Raw genomic sequence first — 24,505 nt, 5'->3', positions numbered from 1 at the left:
TGATATTCACAAAATTCACTGAGTTAAACTGACTTAATATGGTGGGCGGAGAATCGTTCACATACCTGAGATATTGATGGAGCAGCGTCAGAGATGTAACTCTACTCTTTGCGCACGAGTTTATATACAGCTAACTGGCAACTCAGGCCTGTGCGGTACACATGGCAGAAAGGCTAATCACGCAATGATAGAAATTACATTCAACTCAGTTGCTGTACATTTAACATTAGTTTTACAAACTCAGTACAGCTGCAAACAAGGAACAATTCACAGCGATACGTTAGATTTTGGAGATTATACAGGTTGACAGAATAGTTCAGGAGATTAATGACTTTTTTAAATAGACAACTGACACTAACTAAACTACAAACATCAGATTCTCTGATGTTTGGTCATCAAAATAATCTAACGTCAGTAGCAATTGGAAATTCATGGCTATCCCCAGGGACAATATCATGGGATGCCATTCATACTGGCAGAGTCGACACTCACTTACTTAACCAGTGTTACTAACAATGAAGAGTTAAAGCTTTCAACATCACTCACAAAGGATCTTGTGTACTTTAACTGTACAGTGATCCCTTGGTTAATGAAATTTCGGTTAACGAATTACCTCCATAAGATTCTTAACTTCGGTTAGCGAGCAATCCCTCGATTAACGAATTTCTTACAAGCACCCCTCCACATGTTTTCGGTTGCATTTGGCAGTCCACCAGCTGTAGTATTAGTCCGCCAATACAGTAATCGGTTCTAGGGCTTAAATTCCTTACTATTTTAGTAAATATCAAGAAGTTTGTACTATTCAATAATTTTAAAAGTTTTATATTAAATTTTTTAGTTATTTTAACAATTATTGAACATAATTGAAGTATAGGAAGCTATTTTTTTGCGCGCCAAACAGCCTGTCAACACACCATACAGGTGTCAGTCTGTCTTTTCAGTGGAGGTAACATCTTGCTTCAGACTCTTGTAGGTGTTCGTGATATAATGTTGTCTAGCACTCAGGATGGTTGGAAACTCTAAGGTGGTTTTCTTGTATAATATAAGTTATATGATAGACAGTCTGGTGCTGGAGGTGCCGTGTGGTGAGGAGCTGCTCAGTAGAGACATTCGGTGAGTAGCGTGTTGAAGGAGGTAGATGTGCAGGAGCTTCGTTAGAGAAGATGTTGCCTGTTGCTGGCCTCCTGGTTGAATGAAAGCTGGACAGCGAGGAGCTTGCTGGGAGGAGGTGTTGCGTGTTCAGGAACCGAGAGCAGAATGAGAGCTGGTTGGTGAGGAAGCTCAGAGAAGGACAGCTGGTGGGTCGCCATGCTCGCTGGCGGGAGCGAGGACCGCCAGGCAGGCGAGGAGAAGCGAGGGCCGCCAGGCAGCGGCGGAGGAGGAGGTGTTGCGTGTTGTAGAAGTGAGGCCAGAATGAATCTCAATGGAGAGACAGAGCTTATATACCCAGCAGCCGTGAGTCATCTATGAGTCATGTTGGGAAAACCTGAGAAAGTCGCCGGTCTTTTGACTCAGTTGCTAGGATACGGTGGCATCTGGTGACGCCCCCCGCTTGGGCCGCTAGTTTGGTTGCTAGGGAAGATGGTAGCAGCTGGTGGCTGCGGCTACGCAGTTGTAGGGGAGACGTCCACTACACTCTCTTCAACATAAACGCTTTTTTCTGTGTTTCCAAGCAAATTATTGGTCATTTTGAAATTTATTTTACATATTGACAATATATAATGCAGTGCAGTGTTGATTTAAAGAAAATAATCTTGAATTACACCAAGTGAACTAAAATTTTATGGGTGAAATGGCACCATGGGGAGACTTTTCTTCCACCCCAATGCCTTCTCTTCCATCCCCTTTCTAATTCCCATCATCATCATCCAGGAGCTTTCTACATACACACCTCAAAGTAAGTGTACTTTACTACCTTTTTTGTTGACTTTAGGCAATTTTCGGTGAGCTGGAACCAATTACCCAAAAATCCATTATAACAATGGTTTCGGTTAATGAGCAACCTTCTGTAACGAATTGTGCTCGTTAACCGAGGGGCCACTGTAATCAGACATCTCTAAATTGACTCAAAACAATGGTGTCCTCTCTTATATTCAAATTCACTTTATAAAGAGGTTGGTTTCAGGAAGTCAGAGAAAATGGACGGCACCCACACTTGGGAGCGATGAGAAAACGAACGCCTCAGATGGGAGACTCAATAAGAAGACATAGCTACATGTTTTGTGGGCTATTGAGCGTAACATGAATCGTCTGATTTTACATTAACTAACATGCACGACCGTGGTCATTACAACAGACAAACTTCTAGTTGAACGTGTACATGCAACTCATGTGACTTAGCCAGCTGACAGATGTCATGTGATAGTTACTGAGCATCTCATTGGACTTTTCCTCCCTTCTGTTGATCTGTTTTGTGTGTATTGTGCAAGAGGGCTTCTTGTGTGTATATCAATGTTGTACTGTATTGTACCTCCCAGGTAGAGAAAAAAGGTAAGCATAAGCATTAAAGTCACCATAAGAACAACATTAAAGATCCTAAAGAATTAAAAAATAATGAGTATGAATTCAATTAAGTTCACCATATATAATATTAAGAATACATGTACTAAGGAATGCATATACAGTATAATGTAATCAACACACAGAGCCCCCATGCCTCTTCAGCATCATTTCTGAACAGTCTGGTGAGTGCTTAAGCTTAAAATTTTACATATTTGTAATAATTTTCATGTTTTAAAGGGAAAGCAGCTTGATTTACAGTAACATGACACCAATCCAGAATTTCATTTACCTATAGGATGGGTGTCAGCATACAGTACAGGTTAATTATAGCCTGCATTTTTGTGGAAAACTGTTAAAATATACTGTATTTCATACAAGAGTTTAATCATCAAATGTATTATGAAGGAAGTCTTTGAGAGTAGTACTTTGTACTCTATTGCCTGTACCACCTTTTGTTACCACTTTGATGCCTTTTTTCTTTTTTAGGAAAGTGGGTTTTGGCTTGGGAAATACATCCACTTTATGATGACCTCCTAAACCATCATATCCAATTTGATCAGTTCCTAATCTTGCACTGCTTTTTGGTTTCTGACTCATCCCTGTGAATTGAAGAAACATTAACAATCGTTCAAAACAAATTTTCAGTCTACTTATGTCAAAGGGGTTCTTTACATGTGCCAGTTTGATGAGAAGTCATCAATTTTCAGTATTAAAAATCCATCACAAGATAGAGTAACATGAATAAAAAGGGATGTTGTGAAGCAAAATGTTAATAAATATATCAAAAGGTAAGAACGTAATAATAACAGATTGTGTAAATAATTATACAGTAAGTTTTTTCCCTCTTGCTGCAACTTTCTGCTATAATGTACAGTAGATGGAATCAAGAGCAGTCATAAATAAATTTTCCCTTAATTTGATGCCATTCACTCTTTCTCAATAGATGAGTTCAGTTATGGTACTGCCCTTCCACAAATAAGCTCTAATTATCCATCTCTGTTGCCTCAAACAACCTAGCATCACCTATCAACAGCTTACATTTCCCCAAAATATCACTTGATGCCATAATCTCCATTCATTTACACGCTGTTGCTTCCTGGAGGTCCACCCCCTTCGCCTTTAGTGTTATTTCACCCCATTCTTCCATCTACTTTCATAGGTCTTCTCCCCTCACACTTCCCATCCATTTCTGCTTTATACATTTATTTTTACCCATTTTTCAGTTACTATTCTCTCCACATGACCATCCTTTGATATGAAGCTGGTAATAATAGATACCATCCACTCTAAATGCGAATGCCTTGAAATCATTTGCATTTTGATAATCCAGTTAATTAACATTATTTTAGAGAATAACAGGTCTGCTTACCTATTGTGAACATGTTTAGTTTGAATAAATGAACAGCATAAACGAATATTTCTAAAAACCAATCGGCATGACTTATGGACCAGGTTAGTGTGGAAAGGGTATAGTTTTATGTATGTGCGGATTAGTGCATCATCCCATCTCCCACAGCCTGCCACTGCTCTCCATGCTCTTCCAGTGTTGTGATCTCATAGCGTGCTGACATACTGTTCTGCTCTGTATATTATCTAACATGACTAGAGAGTGGGGAGAGTTTAACACCAGTGGGACCCACCCTGGGGTAAACGAATCCTTGATGCACACTGTACCATTGAAAAGATTGAGGTTACAATAAGGGCACACTGAAAAGTGCAAAAGCTACATACATGCCATGCGACCAGAATCTTGAAAAGATGGAAAAGCACTGAACAAATTGATGGAAGATCAGGCCCAGAAAAATGTGCCTTTAAATTCAGAGGTAATTTGTGTGAAGCTCAGGCGAATGTACAAACACCTTGTTGAAAGTTTGGGTGAGGGAAATGTAGCAGACATACATAAGGTTTCAAGCCAGTAAGGGCTGGTTCGAAAACTTTAAGAAAAAATATAGCCTGCACAATGTGAAACTCACTCGTGAATCAACATATCACCAGGCCGCTGCGCTTTATCCTGAACAATTAAAACATTATTTTAGGAGAAAGGTTACTTGCTGGTATTCAACATGGGCAAGATTGGCCTTTTTTGGAAATGGATGCAAAAAAGAACATTTATTTCAATGGCTGAAAAGGCTGGTCTAGGATTCAAGGCATCAAAGGACAGGATGACCGTTTTCTTTTGTGGTAATGCCTTAGGGGACTGCTTCATTAAGTCCATGTTCCTTTACCAGTCTCTGAACTCCCATACCCTGAAGGGCAAGAATCACCTCTATCCATGTGGTTGAACAGTTATCTTACCTCCAAAAAATCAGGGGTTTAAGGTGCTATTCATCATCGACAATGCACCTGGTTACCCTGAAGCACTCCTTATCACCCATCCCAATATAGAAGTGGAAGTCTTCCCTCCAAACACCATGTCACTCCTTTAGCCCATGGACCAGGGTGTAATAGCAACATTTAAAGCTATTGCATTTTCCGCACCTTCTGCCGTATCTTTGATGCCATGGACTGCACGGCATCATCAAAGAATCTATGGATGAATGAAGCCGTCAATGCTGAATGCGTGCTGGGGAAATCTGGTCTGAGGTAGTACACTACTTCCAAGTTTTCCCTTCAGGCAAGGGGCTGAGTGACATGCAGGTCAATTATATAGAGGAGTTCCTTGGGTCCCACATGGAGGGGTTGACCAAAGATGACCTACAGGGGTTGAGGATGAGGTGAAAAAAGGTAAAGCTGACTCTTGGCAACCTTACAAGGTGTACATTGATTAAAAAAAAAAAAAAAAAAAATCACCCAAAATAATCCTAAGTTTTTTTAGCAAGCCAGTGGCCACCGATGTTACAACGGTGTCAATCATTGACCCACAACTCTGCACCAGGGACTACACTACAGCCACCACCAACAACTCTCCGCCAGCCAAGCTGCCACTGCGCCACCTACCTCATCAGACATTGACGAACCTGAAGAGGTACAAGAAGAGAGTAGGCCTCTGTGCCCCTCTTGTAACAACCACCTCTCCCTTCACCTCAGCCACATCCACCATCATCATCAATGTCGTTAAGGTAAATACCCCTGAACTGTAAAGTTTATATCAAGCTTTGAAGAAGTGTTATCAGCGGCAGTGGAACCTAAGCCCCTATTTCCCATAAGCCTTTAGTCTTGCCAATCGTGGATTTGCCAACCACGGGTTTTCAAGAACCTAAGCCCCACGGTTGACTATTGTACAAGAGATGCTCCACACAAGAATCAAGAAAAAAAAGTAATAATAATATTAAATTACTTACTTAAACATTCATCAGGTTTGGCTTTTGCAAATATGTTAACCTGGTGACCATTTGTTGATCGATCCGTATTAGTGGTGACTGCAAGTGGACGCCGACCAACCAATGACAACTGAAAAAACAAGAAGCAGTTAAGTGGCATCTGGAAGCTAGGGATCATTAATTCTTGAGCCTTGATTCATATGCCCCTTGCAAAGACATGTACACTCACTATAAGATTATTCTGCACCTTTATGGGGTTATACAATATGACACACTAGAAAAAGGAATCTGATAACGCTCACCACGGCTTCTGTTGCAGTGATCATTCCAGATGGTTTCAGAGCCAAGGGTGCAGAATATTTTTTTAGTGAGTGTACTCTAGCAGCTAAAACATTACCCAAACAAACATACACTGGCCACTTATACAAAAAGAATAAAAAGAAGAAAAGAACACTAACTTAATGGATAAAAAACCCCTTTGAAGTATGGCAACCTACATAGGGTGGCTTAGTGATGACAGTAAATTATCCACACACCTTAAGTCTCTTATTGTTTATGGTGATCATCAAGAGGATCAGTTTCACTTCAATGCTTCTTTTATTAAATATGTTTACCAATATTACGAATGCATTTTTTTTTATGTTACTGTTTTTCTTTTAAAGTGTAAACCATCAATCATTTTTGCAAACTCAACACAAGTTGATTGCAAATTAAATCGACATTAACTTTTCCATATTCATATTACTTCCTGGTAACAAAGTTTCAGACATTTTGAAACATGAAGACATAAATGAAACAACATTTTAAGATAACTTACTAGTATTGGCACAATTAGTTAAAAACAATATTGTAAGTTATATGTTTTGGTATCAAAGCCTGGAATAATGTCCAGTCTTCTGAAAGTTCACAAGGATAATTGCTCCTTAGACCAATTCCGTCTACAATAGGGACATTCAACTGTGTTTTTTCCAAGTTCCTTGTTTCAGTTTTGTCCTGTATTACCACTGATCATTTCCCAGTTTCAATCCCATTTTCTTTTCCTAAAGAAATAGCTTGCTTAAACTTCAGTAATAGTATCATGGAGAGTTTTGACAGAGTTAGTTTATTAAAAAAAACCTTCAGGAAATTATTTAAATGTGCCATAATTATGGGTTTTGGGTGTTTCCAAATGATGTAGCTTCCATGTTGAGTGATTATGTCTGATAATAATATATAAAAACAATGTGATGACATATCCATGGGATCAACTTAAGCACCTATTCTTGCAAATGACAACACGAGACCACCTGGGTTAATGAATGTCCACAAAATTATAAACCATTATTTTCCAGATACCACATTGATATCCATTTAGCTTTTAATTACTGACCACATTATACAGCTTCAGAGAGAGAAAATAATAATTCACTTCTAGTTTTTTTTTAGGTTGGTGCAGTATTGTATGGTATTGTAAATTGTGTACAGTGGCCCCTCGGTTAACGAGCACAATTCGTTCCAGAAGGTTGCTCGTTAACCGAAACCATTGTTTCAATGGGTTTTTGGGTAACTGGTTCCAGCTCACCGAAAATTGCCTAAAATCAACAAAAAAGGTAGTAAAGTACACCTACTTTGAGGTGTGTATGTAGAAGGCTCCTGGATGATGATGATGGGAATTAGAATGGGGGTGGAGGAGAAGGGAGAAGAGAAGGCATTGGGGTGGAAGAGAAGTCACCCCATGGCGCCATTTCACCCATAAAATTTTAGTTCTCTTGGTGTAATTCAAGATTATTTTCTTAAAATCAACACTGCACTGCATTATATATTGTCAATATGTAAAATAAATTTCAAATTGACCAATAATTTGCTTGGAAACACAAAAAAAGCATTTAGTTGAAGAGTGTCTCAAGCAAGATGTTACCTCCAATGAAAAGACACAGAGACTGACACCTGTTTGGTGTGTTGACAGGCTGTTTGGCGAGCATAAAACTAGTTTCCTATACTTCAATTTTGTTCAATAATTGTTAAAATAACTAAAAAATTTATATTTAACTTTCAAAATCATTGAATAGTATAAACTTCTTGATATTTACTAAAATAGTAAGGAATTTAAGCCCTAGAACCGATTACTGTATTGGCGGATTAATACTACAGCTGGTGGACCGCCAAATGCAAGCGAAAACATGTAGAGGGTCGCTCGTTAAAAACTCGTTAACCGAAGTTAAGAATCTTATGGAAGGTAAATCGTTAACCGAAATCTCGTTAACCAAGGCGCTCGTTAACCGAGGGATCACTGTATAGAAAACCTACTTTTATTGGAATTATGTATAAATTTTTCTCATTCATTTCAATTTATTATATATTTAAACTAGTTCTACGAGAGATGAACTCAGCTTGTATCCTTTTTTTCATGTGAAATGAAACTTTAAATTTTTTGCAGTCTTTTTCAAAATGATTTCTCAGTGAGATTTACTGATACACATACAGTACTGAAAATGCTTTGAAAATTATATTACCTGTAGAGTGATATCCCGGGATGAGAGATTTCTGGGTAATGAGATGACTCTATTATCTCTAACCAGGAAAAAATCCCATATCCCTGGAATTTTTCCAGGTACAGTACAGGGAAAATTTTTTGAGTCTAAACTACACATCGTGCACAGACACTATTGCATATCTCGTCTCTAAACTACATATAAACTTATATTCACAGCATCTGTTCTAACAGTGTTGAGAGAGATGAATTTGGTGGGATGTCAATGTCGCATTTTGGACTACAGTATAGTCTGGGTTTACGCGGTCAATTAAACCCATGGAGGTCCGCATATAACGCGAAACGCGTAAATAAAATAACAGAACATATGGGATTAATTGAAATAGAGACTGGGCCGACCCCCAGACTACCCTTTTCCGACACAATACGTACGTTGTAGTAAAAATAACATTTTAATTTTATGATGGTATGCACACACAATTAATAATTAAGAGAAATATCAATAATATTAGGTTTTTTAACACTTACGTTAGTAGAAGAGATGGCTGGGCACACGGGAATCGGGGGTTGGTTCCGAGGCAAAGGGCAGATTATTGGCCCTCATCTGTATCACTATCCACCACAGAGGCTAGCAGGGCCTCCTCTTCAAACCCCTCAAAATCCATATCCTCACTATCACTGACTTGGGCTGGTTGTGGTGGGTGGCGGGTGAAGAACTTGGTAATGTTTTGTTGACTGGGCAGGCAAAGTTAAATAGACCAATCACAGTGCGCGGCGGAGGGGGTGCGTGGGTGGTAAGGATACGTGGCCAAATCACAGTCCGCGACGTCATAGGCACAAGTCTGACGTCAGCGACCAGCCGCTTGCCGCGTAAATTAAGGAATGTACCGCGTAACTAATAATTGGCACGTCTGGACAAGTGCCGCGTAAATGGCCAAATGTGTATAAAATATCCGCGTAAATCCAGACTATACTGTATATCACAAAAACTGGTTTTTAGAAAAAAAAATACGGCTTTTTGTTCAGTCCAGAATGCGACGTCTAGCTTTGATTACTCGAGCAGGAGGTGGAGAGGGAGGTGACATTGAGTATAAGGCTATGCTAGCTTAGGTCCAGATTATAATTACCTGTATAAACTTTTTTAGAATATTTTCCAATATTAGGAACATTTACGGGAAGGTAAAATGTTAATTTACATATCCCAATAAGGATATACTCACTTTACTCTGATGAGGAAGAAGAAGGTCCTGGTTGTGGAGATTAACCAGGTGGGGAAGGGAACCCCAGCACTACCACATGCGAAGCAGCTTCCAGAGATAGATGAAGACAGCTGTTTTGAAAGGTTTTTTGAAGATTTCCAAAAGCCCACTTCTTTGATCTGATTGAGGCTCATATGCCACAGACCCTGCATATTTCCTAGTGTCATGTGCCAAAAATTTCTTGCCAGGGTCTGCTTTACTCACTAACTGAGATAAATATTTCGTCATTTGACTAGGAAACAATTTCTTACCATCCTGTGATGAGAATACATAGGGGCCTTGATTGGGGACAATATATGAGGAACCCTCGTCTCATCCATTAGCAGTTTTATCCTGATAGGTTAAGCTTGAAAATCCTCCCTTAATTTTTTTCTGAGGATCTCTTAAGAAAAAGGGTGACATCTTCTGAGGAAGATACCAATAATGATGGATTATTGGAAATTTAAATCAGCTCAATGATTTTCATACCTTTTGCTATTGCTAGAAGGAAGGCTGCCTTCTGAAGCAATCTATTCTTGTTCAGATATAAATTGTAATTAGGCCCCATAAGAAATTTAGTAACTTTATCTAGGGACCAAGGTGGGATATAGGCCGAGGGGGTGTCTCTGAATGAAAAAGGACGATCTGAGCATTTGATAAATTCTTTGGTTCAAAGTAATATTAGAACCCCATGCCAGAGGGTCAACAAATGCTGATATATAAGATGCAATAGTCGATCCTGTTTCAGACAATGTGATTGGAGTCGTTAACCTGATAAATTGTTGAAAAGTTTCCAAGCTTTCTCAAATTGCATAGAAGTTTGGGTTCTATGACCTGCTATTACTTGGTTAACTATATCGAAAGTACCCAACAATCTATTTACACATCTTTTGAGAAACTCCAAGCGTGAAGTGCCAAGGATATCTCGAACTGAGGGTGCAGCACCTGGTCAAGACATCCTTGTCGCAATTGCAGTGGGTGTGGGCACCAGTCCAACAGATCCAGTCACCAAGGTTATAGGATCCAATATGGTGCAAAGAGGACATATCCTTTGAAGGATCTGAGTTTGTGAACCACTTTGGGCAACATTTTCACAGGTGGGAACAGATAAATTGAATTCCAATTGTTCCAATCTATAAGTAGATAATTTCCTTAAAGATTCGATCATTCCACAGATGCATATATTGGCATCTTGTGAATTTTTTTTTTTTTAATCATGCCAAGAAACCTCTTACTTTACACAGAAGGCTTCTACTTGGTTTATCACATGTTACTTTTGCTTCTGGTAGACTGGCTGACTGCTGAATGGTTTCCTAATGGAGACCTAACCAATCCAATTTCTGACATGGTATGAGATTTGATTTGACCTGGTTTGTCTTTAATCCTAGGTTTTGAAATAGTACTAGTGTACGTTGGGTCGCCCTTTGACAATCTTCGAAAGAGTTTCCCACTATCAGCTAATCGTCTAAATAAGCATGGATCTCTCTAGAAACCTTCTGTACCTGGGAGCAACAGGCACTTGATAATAGGCATCTTAAAACTTGTTTTAGTAATGAACTTGTTCAGGACGGAAAGATCTAAAATCCACCTCAATTTGTCGCTGTCTTTCTTGGGGACTGGGAATAGGTGAGACATAAAACATTTCTCTGACTGCAACAGTTCTATCACAACTCTGTTTAACAGTTGAATTACAAATTCTGTGAGTAAGGGGGTTGGTTTGTTACCCTTATTAGTAAAACTAGGGGAGGGTGCCTCAATCAAGTCCATGTGAGGCCCCCTTTGATTGTCTTTTAAGCCCATATGTAGGAAGTCCACCTGTTTTCCCAACCCACTAGACGACCCAGCTGTCTGGCTTCATTGGGAGGGAGTGGTTGCTATTGTGGTGTAATAAGGTCTCCTTCCACTTCTCAACAAACGGCCACCCCTACTATGTCTTGAATTGTTTCCTCTAGGTTGATAACTGAACCTAGCAGCTGGTCCTGTTCCCCTGTTAGACCTTCCTCTTTTAAATTTCCTAAAGGTTTTAGGACTCCTGGGAACAGTAATATTAATACGTAGCTTGTTAAACAGCTGATCTATATTTAACTAATGTTTGTTCATCAAACAAGGCAGGAGAAAGAAGGGAAGAACGTACAGTAGGCTCTCGCCAATAAAGACTTCCACAATAACGGTAAGTTACAATAGATACCCATTTTTAATAATAACGTCTGGATTCTCTTGAATAATGGAGATTTTGCGGGAAGCGTCCGAGCGCATCAATGATAGCGTTTGTTTGCCGCCATGTTGATGACGTAGTTGTCTGCTCTGCCTCACTCTCACACACGCTCCGTGAAATACAGCGCTGCGCCCACGTGTGAAATTTTCGCCTCTATAACCAGTGGTTGCAAGGGTCGGTAATCAACAATGGCTTTCGCATTTTTGCCTGTGGGGGCTAGGGGAGGTGGTGGAGGGAGTGATTTGCCGCCTGAATGCCCAGGAACTTTTAAAGTGAATGAGAAAAAAAGACCCCAAAGCTAAGAGATAAAGCCACAAGAAGCATGCCTACTCGGTCAAGGATAAAGAACAGATTGTTGAGCTCATTGAAAGTGGTGCATGGAACATTGATATTGTGAGGAAATTGAACTGTCCTGAGTCTACAGTGCAAAATATTAAGAGGAACTTAGAGGAGACCAAGAAGAGTATTGCACTGGCTAAGAAATATTTTGGTAGTGATGGATATGCGAGGCGAGCTATGAATGATAAAAGTGATAGAAACAGGTTGTTAGTGATAACAGCATTTTCTTGTGAAATGGTTAGCTTGTAGAATGAAAGACAGTGCAAGTGTTAGCGGCCCTCAGATACGAGATCAAGCTGTAGCTCGAAAGAAAAACATTAAGACTCCCCCTCCTTTCAATGCCTCAGTAAGGTGGCTGCATAAGTTCAAGACTAGAAGTGGCACAAAGTATGCAAAGTGTCAGGGTGAGGCTTCGTCTGCTGACTTAGTGGCTGCAGATTTTTTCCCAGAAATTGCCAATCAAATCATTCAAGAAGGAGATTATACCCTGGATCAGATTTTTAACTGTGATGAGACCGGGTTGTTTTGGAAAAAATCCCCTAAAGCAACATTTATCTCTGAGAAAGAAAAACAGGCAAAAGGTGTGAAAATGGCAAAGGATCGCTTTAGTGTCCTCCTAACCTGTAATGCTTCAGGTGACTGCCTCATGAAGCCTCTGGTGATCTACAAATATAAAAGACCAAGAGCTTACAAGGGATGTGATATGTCCAAACTGAATGTCTACTGGGAAAAGACAAGTAAAGGCTACATGTCCACGGAGTTATCAAAGAAGTGGTTTGATGATTGTTTTGTTAAGGATGCCAAAGAATACTGCTGGAAGAAGAATGTAGCCTTCAAAGTGGTGCTCTTTCTAGACAATGCCCCCAGTCATGCACGATTTCTAGTAGGACGTCACCCTAGCGTTGAGGTTGTGTTTCTACCACCAAATACAACCTCCAAAATAGAGTCACTAGACCAAGAAATCATAGCTAATGTAAAGTTGCTGTACTATAAATATGTCCATGACAAGATGAGGAAGGAAACTGATAAGCAAGAAGAAGTGAAGGAAATTGCTGAAACTGTGAGCAGTAGCGAGGGGGGAGGATCCTCCCCTCGCCGCCTCCGCTGCTCTGCCTGGCTCACTCACAGCCTCCGCCTCCACTCCTCCTCCTGGCTCACCTGCAACCCCCGCCACCCCTGCTCCACCTGGCGTACCTTCAACCTCCACAATGACTGTTACTGCCTTCTGGAAAAATTATAACATTTGCCAGGCAGTCAATTTCTTTGTAAAAGCCTGGGGAAATACTACAAAAGCAACCGTTAGGCATGCCTGGTCGGCACTCCTGCCACAACTCAAGTCTGTCGAGACGAAGAGACAGCAGCCAGCAGAGTTAATGAACCAAGTGTTGGAAACCGTCCGCAGTATCCCAGCCCCAGGATTTCAAGAAGTGACTCGGGAAGATTTAGAAGAACTGATGCAAGAAGTTAACACAAATGACGTCGAGGATCTCCTGGAGGATGAAGAAGGTGGTGCGAGTGGTGATGCAGTGAGTGATGCAGGGGAGACTGAGCAGAGGAAAGTGATGACACAGAAGCTGTCACTCTTATTGGGTGTCTGTACCAGCCTTCAAGAGATGATCCAAGACATTGAGAGTGAATCAGGTGAAAGGGAGCAAATGATTGGATTTGTAGAATCTATTTCAAGAAAATACCAGAAGCAGTAAAATGAGAGAGTGAATGTCCGGCAGCAGTCACTCATCACTCGCTTTCTTTCACAACGCCGGCCAGCCAAGGAAGACCAACAGAGAGAGGTTGAAGTTGATGAAGATATTGATGACATTGGGGAAATGCCTGAAGATTTTGACTGCGGGGTTTGATGAAGTGTTAGCGGAAGTGGGTGAACCGGGTGCAAGAGGTCGGCGTGGGGCCAGGGATGTGGGTGGAGGTTCGACGCAGTAGCCTCCATGCTCCAGCCTCAGAACAATCATCACACCAAGCACCTCAAAAACTCCCCCAAGCTACGGGTAAGTGTTACATTACTCAAATTCTTTATTTTGATGATCGAATAACAAATCATTTTATTGCAACTAACAAAAAGTGTTAGGTAGGGCTTCAATGGGGGAAAAAATGGGTGAAATTCTTGGGGCAGCAGCACCAATAAACCCTTTTTACATGTATTTTAATGTAACACAAATAAAGTTTTCGCTAATAACGGCATTTTTCAGGCACCTATTAGTCGTTATTGCCGTGAGCCTACTATAGCAATAAATAAGCTCTACCACTTGAAGCATTATTAGTGGCTTGCTTCTTTAGCTGGGCTTTTAGTTTTAGGGCTTTCAACAACATTTCCATAAATGAGTTGTACAGGGAATATGGAATCCCTTGTATAGCAGCAGCAAAACATCTGTCTATTTCTGAACTGCCCTCATAGTCCTCACAGTCAATAACTGACACATCATAAGTGCAGACCAAATATCTGCTGCCAACTTCTTAAATTTAATTTCTTCAAGCAACAGGGCAGAAGCAACTGGTTTCAAGTTTATTTCATAATTTATATCAGCATATTTTGGAGGCGACAAATACTGGGAAAGTTCATATAAGGAACTCTTTTTGTCATTAAATTGGAACTTCAAAAGACTAAACTTTTTTAGCATTCCTATCTACCGGAATGAATGTTAAGTCTTTCAGTATATTAGCCCAGACTTCATCTATTTCAGAGATCATTTTGGGGCAAATAACCAGGCCAAGAAATTGTAGTACAGTATCACCTTCTAAAAACAATGAATAATAACCCACAGCTGCTTGGCCTTCCTGTCTCTTTGTAAGTGCTGAGAGATCAGGAAGTTTAGAAACATTTTCATAAAATACCTTGAATAAGGAATCACAGACTCAGATGTGGTCGAAAACAAAGACTTAGATCTTACCAATATTACCGAAGGCCTGTTTGGATCATCCTTACACTCAATGTTATTCATCAGCTGCATGGCAGTCGACAGCAGCCCGTTTCCACTCATAGTAACCAACACTTTTGCCCCAGGTGGAAGTGGTTGCCAAAATGGGGACAGGATGAAGTCAGTCTCAACAGGTTCTCCCTGCTCTAGAGACTGAACACTATGATTAGAGCCAACTTCCTCATCCTCATCCTGGAATCCACTAAAATCAGACTGACTAGGAAAAGGTTCTTGTAATCTTCTTACTGCCTTATTATCCATAATATCCAATAACCTACTTTTCTTAGCAGAAGTAGGTTGGTCTAATCAGGGATTAAGTCTGTTACCTATCACCCATAATTCTAAACCTTCTGCCAACTTGGGATCTTTCGAGTGTTTTACATTTAAAAATTTACTCTTCAAGGCCTTATTCCATCTATTTTTAATTTGGATCTGCAATAATTCTTTCTTATCTCCTGCAGTTTGATTAATTTAAAAATTTTATCGTAACAAACTGCACAATTCAATGGTGAATACAGGTTGTCTGAGACACAGCTGCTATGAATTATGCAAGCCAAATGAGGATCTAACTTGGTAATCCAAGTGGCTCTACATCCTTGATAATTACATGTACTATGGACCCCTTGGGTCCTGGGTGAAATACTACTACAGGTTGACAATCCCTTAACCGAAATCCTTGGGGACAGAGGCATTTCGGATTTCGGAATTTTTCGGTTTTCAGAATGGTTAGTTTTTTTTTTTTTAAGTTCACCCGGGCACAAGTCACTGACGCACATTGGGGCCTGGGGGGCGAAAATATATTAACAATTATAATAATAATAATTATAATAATAATAATAATAATAATAATTCATAGGTCCAGGTCATGTTTCTCACTTTTGATCTTTTTTTCATTCTTGTATTTCTTTTCTATTATTATTTTATTATTACAGTATTATTGTTATCATTATTATTTTATTTTGGTGTATTTTTTATAATTTTTATTTACTATGAATAATTATTATTATAATTATTATTACTATTACATTTTCGCCCCCCAGGCCCCGATGTGGGTCAGTGATCTATGCCCGGGTGGGCTAATCCATGTGTTAAAAAAAAAAAAAAGTTTTGCCCCACAAAAAAAAAAAACTTTCGGTTTTCAGAGTTTTTCGGTTTTCGGAATTTCGGATAAAGGGTTGTCAACCTGTACTGAATTCACATCCTCTACTGACAGACATTTCCTTGTATGTAGTGTATGAGCTGAACTTTCCAGTCCTTGTAGCTTCATTCTCCAGTTGCACATCACTCATCTAAACTAGGAGGAACACTATGAGTCACATGTATCATCATAATAATACAAGGCAGATTACATTGTCGCCCAAACATCAATATGACTCTTAACTGATATTTTAGTAAGTTATTTCATTAATATCTCTTATTGTTATATAAGTCACCAGTGTGACAATCATAAACAACTAACTGACTATATCATACACCTCTCACTTCTCTTATCTCAATTATCCCTCAGCGCAATGAACTTTGTTTCTTAATCAAACTAACTTCATTTAGAGCATTTATATTTTGAGGGATCATCAAGTTCTCTATTTGTTGCCAATCAGGGTGCACAGACATCATCGCTTCAATTAATTAGCTTGAGGTGAAAATGCCTGAGTGAGCATCGTCACCCGGAAGGGTTGACAGTGCTGAGCTGCTACCATAGCAAGATGTATTGGTTTGAGAATTCCACCCTGAATGGTTCTCATATAACCCATACTGAGGATACAAGGTCCATCCCAACATATCTCTACTGTAGAATGCTAGTAAGACCGGGAGGTCAGCGTCCGGAAGGATCACTAAGGCTAGCAGCCTTGCTAAAGTTCGCCTGGAAAGGCTGAACCCGCTACTGAGGACATCAATAAAATAGAGAGATGAAGAGAAAAACTTAACTCTGGCCTGCATGCTGAGAGAAATTAGAAAACCCGGGGCGGAACCCCGAAAAGTTTTGTGAACGAACATGAGAAGAGGGAGAGAGATGGCCACATACATCATGGTATTCGTACTAGCACGTGTATAAATGGGACAAAGAAAATTTTATTCAGTACAGTGGTTCCTCGGTAAACGAAATCCTTACGACAAACACGTTTTGTTGTGAGCATCAGCTAGTCCGCCAATACAGTAATCTGTTCTATGTTTACATTCGTTTCCAGTGGAGTAAATATCAAGAAGGTTGTGTTCTTGAATATTCTTGCATTTTCTATTGTACAGTATAATTTGGGTTTACACGGATATTTTATACGCGGACGGCCATTTACGCGGCACCTGTCCAGAAGCAATAATTATTATTTACGCGGTAAATGCCATCATATACGCAGCAAGCGGCGGGACTGGGTGCTGACGTCACCGCTGGCATCAGACTTGTGCCTATGACGTCACGGACTGTGATTGGGCCACGTATCCTTACCAGCCAAGCACCCCCTCCGCTGCGCGCTGCTGCCACCCGCCCTCTCGACCACCGCCGCGCCAGTCTCACTGTCCCCGCGTATATTCACTTGTGCCCAGGAACCGGTTTTCTTTTTTTCTTTCTACACAATGGCTTCCGCTGGACCCCCACCACCCCTGAGAAGCCCTGAACTACCTGGCCCAAGTCACCCCAAGAAGGTGCGACGCGCCATAAGCTATGAGGTAAAGTACAAGATCGTTCAGGAGTTAGAAAAAGGCACGAGGCAGGTGGATCTGGCCAGACAATATGGAGTGAATGAATCGACGATCCGCACTGTCAAGAAGGATGTCGGCAAAATCAATGAACACATGAACATTACCAATTCTGTAGGTGCCTCACTGGTGAAATATTGCCACAATAAGGTGCTGCTGAAGACCGAGAGTTTTTTGGTAAGCTACATTATTCGTCAGTCAACAATGAACATGGCGGTCGACACTCGGGCACTGCAGGACTACGCCCGAGAACTCTATGCAGTAGTAGCAAGAAAAATGGGGGTTGCAGAGCCCAAGCCCTTCAGTGTTTCCGCTGGGTGGCTGCAAGGTTTTAAACGATGCAACAAGATCACAAATATTGAGATAATCGGAGAAGGAGCAAGTGCCGACCGGGCTGCCGCCGGGAATTTTCCCCCATTTTTACGGAAAATTATGGAGGAAGGACAATACACCGATGACCAAGTGTTCAATATGAATGAATCAGGGTTGTACTGGAAGAAATTACCATCCAAGACCTTCGTAGTCAATCTGCGAGCAAGTGTCGGGGACGCAAAATGCAGAAAGAGCGCATCGTCATACTGTTCACCACCAATGCCTCCGGCACTGCTAAGCTGAAGTTGTCTGTGATCCACAAAGCCTGCAAGCTGCATACCTACAAGAATATGGACATGAGCAAGTTAAATGTCCATTGGCTAACCTCAGGGAAGGCGTGGATGTTCTCTGGTCTGTCCCTCTCCTGGTTTGACAACTGTCTCGTTCCTGGTATCAAGAAATTATGCGTGGAAAATAATGTGCCATGCAACATTTTGTTGCTCCTCGACAATGTACCAGGACACTCGCCCCTTTTGCTGGATCGCCGCCCTAACGTAAAAGTGGTCTTCCTCCCCGCTAACACTACGTCGTTAATCCAGCCCATGGATCAGGAGTTGATTTGCAACATGAAGGCTGCTTTCTCCGCCAAGAAGCTTCGGTTCCTGAATGACTTCACCAACACCAAGGATGAACTGCAGAACCTAGAGAGTGGCACCGATAGCGAGAGCGAGGACGAGGAACACGAACAAGATTTGGCGGACCATGAAGTGGGGGTCACACAGTTCTGGAAGCTGTTTAACGTGAAGAAGGCTGTTGATTTCTTGGTGAAGGCATGGGGACAGCTATCTGTGGCAACGATTCGTCACGCGTGACGGCATGTGTTGGAGGGTATCCCAGGTAGGAGGCAGAGGCAAGAGGTGGCTGGTGAGGCTCAGTCTGTTGCTGTGACATTGGACATTGCAAGAGAGACTGCACAACGTGTTAGAGCTGCAGGCTTCTCCGAGACCACCAAAGAGAACATCCTGGAGGTAATCAGGCAACCTGAGGTGACTGCGGACGAGATGTTAGAAGATGATGACATCAGTGAAGAGTGAGGTGTTACAGAAGAGCAAGAGCAGAAACTAACACATGCTGATGTGAAGGAAATCATCGAGTTAGCCGAGAGAATGAAGCTCATCCTTGCCAAAGACCCAGTCAATCATTGCTACAAAGTGTCGAATAACCATCTGTTGAAATGCCAGGAGCCCTATGTTCAGCTGTATCACGACCACATTGATGCTAGCCATCAACAAAACATCACCGAGGTCTTCACCCACCAACCACCACAGCCAGCCCAAGTCAGTGATAGTGAGGATGTGGACTTCGAGGGGTTTGACAATGAGGCCCTGCTAGCCTCTGTAGTGGATAGAGATACAGGTGAGGGTCAATAATCTGCCCTCTGCCTCGTAACCAACCCCCAATCCCAGTGTGCCCAGCAATCTCTTCTACAAACGTAAGTGTTAAAAAACCTAACATTATTGATATTTCTCTTATATATTAATTGTGTGTGCATACCATCATAAAATTAAGATGTTAATTTACTACAATGTATGTATAGTGTAGGCTATAGCCAAAAAAAGGGTAGTCTGGCGGTCGGTCCAGTCTCTATTTCAATTAATCCCATAGGTTCTGTTATTTTTTTTTTACGCATTTCGCTTTATACGCGGACCTCCATGGGTTTAATTAACCACGTAAAACCAGGCTATACTTTATTGAAATTATTTGTCATTCTAAAATTTAGCCATCCAAGCTCTGTCGATATAAAGTTTTTCAACTAATATTTTTGGCTTGATTATGTAACTTTATTCATTTATTGAAACTCGTTTACATGCACACACTGTCCTAAGGGCAAAGCTGTACTGAACATGTAATCAAAATAATGTACAAACTGATAACTAAAATTTTTGTCTAGTGCAAACTATAGCATGTTTACATTCAAATTAATCACTATCTTATAAGAATTCCAGCAATGTAAATTATATTCTCCCAGGTCACTTCTATGACATTTTATAAGCAAAATACAAAAACTCAATCTAAAGGACATAAATAAACAAATAAATACTTCACTAGTCCTTCGGCGCCAACTGTCAAACATGTCACTCCCCCTCCCAGCTAGGATGCGAGAGGGGGTTTTGAGAATTGCAATGAAATGCCAGGCAGCGACATGTCCTCCTAATATTATGTATTAAGTAATTATTAGATGTTTTAATTGCCTGTATGTTGGCCTGGCGAGTTATTGCTAGGCATTAACATACCGTAGGTATCCTAGGTATCCAATTTTTATGAAAAACGTACAGTCGGCCACAAGAATAAGTATACACCTTTGGTTTGTGTTTGAGACAAATTATCTGGTAACTGTCCTGAACAGAACAGACAAAATTACAAAATGACCGGTAATTTATGTTTTATTCCTACATATATGTTATAAATACATTTGTTGAGAATGTTTTACTTGTGTCTTGTGTTTATATTACAAGTAATATATTGAATCCAATGGTAGTAAACTTGTTGCCGAATGGGCTTGCTGTTATCGTACATCTCCCTCCTCCTCCTCCACTTTTTCTCTTACCCTACCTTTTTTTCTTTTTACTGATGTTTGGATTAGTAAAGGAAGGAAGAGGAGTAAATAGAAGATTAAAGAAGGGGAAACAGAAAATAGTTAGAGATAACAGGTGGGGGGAGCTGAGTTTCATCATGCGTCTGGATGCACAGTTTCAACGTTACCAGACCATTTTCGGACCTTACAGCTACAGTGTGTATATTTATTCCTGTGGCCGACTATACATGTTTCTTTAATCAAATTAATAAAAAAACTAATCTACACAGAGTACTGTACACTTACACCCAAAAATGGAAGGCACTTTTGAGTCGGAGTCAGAAATGAGGATATGAAGAGGAACCTCCTCTGACAAAGAGGTTGATGGTGAGGGCAAGGAGGCATTGCTGGGTGGGGGTCTTAGCTTGAAAAAAGTGTCAATCTATGTTGCAGCAACCTTGTTTCTTTGGTACTGTATGACAAGTTCCCTTAAGTGCCATAAGTGATTTTAATAGGCTAATTTTTTTTTTTTCATTTTTAGTCTGATGAGTAAATTCTATAAGTGGCCAGGCAGTCCCTAGCTCTGTCCTCTGTCAAGTTGTGGTATCCAAGATCATCCTCCAGCCAAGCCTCCACATCCTCAAAATCATGCTCATCAGGCATTGATGAGGGTTGTTGCCTTGATTTCTTTGGCAGAAGCAGCAAAATTAGAGAGCATGGATATAACTTCAAGTTTCTGAGGGTCCTCTGCCCTCTTGTGTCCTCTACACGATCCTTGCTTGTCTCTTCCACCACCATCACCCTATCCAAAATTTTGTGTTGGTGCAGCCTTTTTGCAACATAAATAACACCTTGATCTATTGGCTGTATGACAGAGGTGGTGTTGGGTGGCAATGCCTGGCACCTGATCCTTCCATCCCTGTTACACAGCTTTTTTATGTTGAGATGTGAGGGAGCATTACCAAAGAGGATGACAGCCTTCACTTCATCAGCAGGGATTTTCAGATCTTCCACCTGCTTATGCCTGATCTTCACCACAGCATGTTTGAAAAACCAGTCTGAGGTTATGGCTCCTGTAAACCATGCATTCTTGGGGTTACAGTATTGGGCAGGAAGCCTCAGCATAATGTCCTTGATTGCACGAGGTTTCTTGCTCTTTCCTAGAGCCTCAGGTATAAGCATATGGCTCCCATCAGCATTTGCACAATGCAATGCAGACACTCGTTCTTTGGAAGTTTCCTACCAGGCACACTTTTTTCGCTTCTGGAGGCTTGTGTATTTTCTGGGAAAGCTCTCCAGAGGAGTCCAGTTTCATCTGCAGTGTACAGTTGGCATAATTGAAAGTTTTCGGCTTCCATTAAGTCCTTCACCTTCCCCTAAATGGATCCACAGCATCTATAGCAGCACTGAGCCTCTTACCACATATTTTCTTATTCTCAATATGGTGGGGCCTTCGAAATATAAACACAAATCAACACTAGTATGAAAATCCTTTACATTCATATGTTTTGCAAACATTTCAGCAGCTGCCTGGATTTCCACACCTCTGGCAGCTATTTCACTTGCACGTTGCTGTACCTACCATTTATACACTGCCTCTTCCAAGTCCTCATTCTCTTAATGCCAGATTTTTCCTGGTCCACATTAAATTTCAAGGCATATTTATTCAACTTATCTTTTGATTTTCGTACATCCGACAGTGACTGCTTTGAAATTCCGTATTCAGCTCATGTTTGCAAGGGAGTAGCACCCTTTTCTAGTTTTTCAATCACCTTTAATTTTTCGTTCACTGATAAGGCTTTAGGCTTAACATTCTCACCACCCTTAAAGACACCAAACACTTTCTTAGAGGTCATGGTTATTGTCTAATTTTTTCAATAATAATGCAAAAATATGTATGCTACTGTATGTCAGCCTACAACATTGTCACATTACTGGCAATGTTAAATAAGTTCAACAAGTCTAAATGGCAATAAAACACAATCGACAGAGTGAGAGAACAGTAGTGATGCTATCACGACAAACTGCGTCCTTTTTTTTAATGTTTAATTATTTTAATTTTCTAATTATTTTTTTGTATACAGGCGCTCCTCTACTTAAGAACTTACAAACTTTCGGAGATACAAACATCATCACTGATGGGGGTTACCTGCCAGAACAGGTATTTAATGTGGATGAGACTGGATTATTTTGAAGAAACATTACCTTAGAGGAGAAGAGTGATCCAGGTTTAAAGGCTGTATTAAAGGGTATAGCTGTACTAAATATCCATAATCTTTTCATTTTTTACAATATGTTATCTACAAGAGTAAAGTTGGACTTACAAGCAAGCCTCAGGAACGTAACTCGTTCGTAAGTAGAGAAACAACTGTACAGGTATACAGGCAAATCCCATTATTCATAGCCTCGATATTCGTTACCCCGTTTATCCGCAATCAATATATTGTTACCCATTTCCATTACGAGCAAAAATTTTGAATCGCTTGCCTCAACCGCGTATTCCTCCGCCATACACTTCCGCTCGCCTCAATCTCACACGTTCTGGCGTGTGTTTTGTGTGATCTCGCAGTTGTGTTTTGTGTAATCTCACAATGCCTAAGCGACCAGCTACTAAAACTCCCAGCAGTGTTGCTAAGAGATCATGTGCGGCAGTTACGTTGGACATGAAATTGGATTTCGTAAAAAGACATGAACACAGAGAAGGAACGTCAGTGATTGGGTGCGTGCACGGCTTGACTCCCTCTATGGTGCATTCTATAGTTAAAAGCGCCGACAAGATCAAGGCGATGGCCGGGTCTGCAACACCACTGACGGCTACGAAGGTGAGGAGGTTCCGTGATGCCAAGATGGAGAGTATGGAGCGGATATGTTTAGCATGTGGATTGATGACCAGACCCAGCGCCTTAAAACACGTTTATCGCAACGCAAGATTCAACAGAAGGCAGTGGGGAACAACAGCTTTCAGTGCAAATTGACAGCTATAATGAGTGAGGTGGCTGACGACCCTGGCAGTGAGGTGGCTGATGACCTTGGCAGTGAGGAGAGTGAAGTGGCTGATGACCCTAGCAGTGATGATGAGAGTGAGGTGGCTGATGACCCTGGCAGTGAGGAGAGTGAGGTGGCTGACAACCCTGGCAGTGATGATGAGAGTGAGGTGGCTGATGACCCTAGCAGTGAGGAGAGTGAGGTGGCCGATGACCCCAGCAGTGATGATAAGAGTGAGGTGGCTGATGACCCTTGCAGTGAGGAGAGTTAAGGTGGCTGATGACCCTGGCAGTGATGATAAGAGTGAAGTGGCTGATGACCCCAGCAGTGATGATAAGAGTGAGGTGGCTGATGACCCTGGCAGTGAAGAGAGTGAGGTGGCTGATGACCTTGGCAGTGAGGAGAGTGAGGTGGCTGATGACCCTAGCAGTGAGGAAAGTGAGGTGGCGGATGACCCCCCAGCCTCCTCTCACCCCAGTAAACCTTCACCCTCTCCCCTAATGTCAACTTCAGCAAGCAAACAACACAGCACATCAGAGGTAAATTAACAGTCTACGTTTAAAACTCACCTCACACACATTCAAACACACACACACACTCAAACATGTAAAGTACCCCTTGTTTCTTAATTTATTTTATGTTCTACATGTATTGAGTAAAACAAGTGTTGAAATCTGACCGTCGTGACCACCGTGATGCCCGTATCCCCCCTCTTTACATTATTTTTTATGGGAGAAATTGCTCAGCTATTCGCAATTTCGATATTCACAATGAGTTTCATGCCCGTAACCTTTGCGATAAGTGAGGCAGCCCTGTATTTAATAATAATAAAAAAAAAAAAAAAAAAAAAAATCTATAAGACCCGATTTCCATTCTGGTTTAATAGAAAGTTCCGGGGATTGGGAATTCCGGCTAACGGGGAGATTACTAAACTAACAATTCATTCTGTAACTCTCACTGACGCTATGGATGTTTTATATATCCCTAT

The 24,505-nt window shown here is 41.0% G+C and overlaps 1 protein-coding gene across 3 annotated transcripts in view; it reads right to left on the bottom strand.

The window, feature by feature from the left end:
- Positions 1-2,201: 2,201 nt before the first annotated feature.
- Positions 2,202-24,505, bottom strand: part of LOC121873225 (E3 ubiquitin-protein ligase TRAIP-like) — a 74,595-nt gene continuing 52,291 nt past the window's right edge. For all 3 annotated transcript variants that reach the window (XM_042376600.1, XM_042376599.1, XM_042376598.1), the window contains exons 11-12: positions 5,784-5,892; positions 2,202-3,101 (exon numbers count right to left, since the gene is read on the bottom strand). In XM_042376600.1, coding sequence (XP_042232534.1) covers positions 2,884-3,101; positions 5,784-5,892 — 327 coding nt within the window. In that variant the 3' untranslated portion in view covers positions 2,202-2,883. The remainder of the gene's footprint in view (positions 3,102-5,783; positions 5,893-24,505) is intronic.

Source organism: Homarus americanus, unplaced genomic scaffold, assembly GCF_018991925.1.
Source record: "Homarus americanus isolate GMGI-L3 unplaced genomic scaffold, GMGI_Hamer_2.0 scaffold32929, whole genome shotgun sequence".
NCBI lineage: Eukaryota > Metazoa > Arthropoda > Malacostraca > Decapoda > Nephropidae > Homarus > Homarus americanus.
This window is presented reverse-complemented; position numbering and strand designations above follow the sequence as displayed.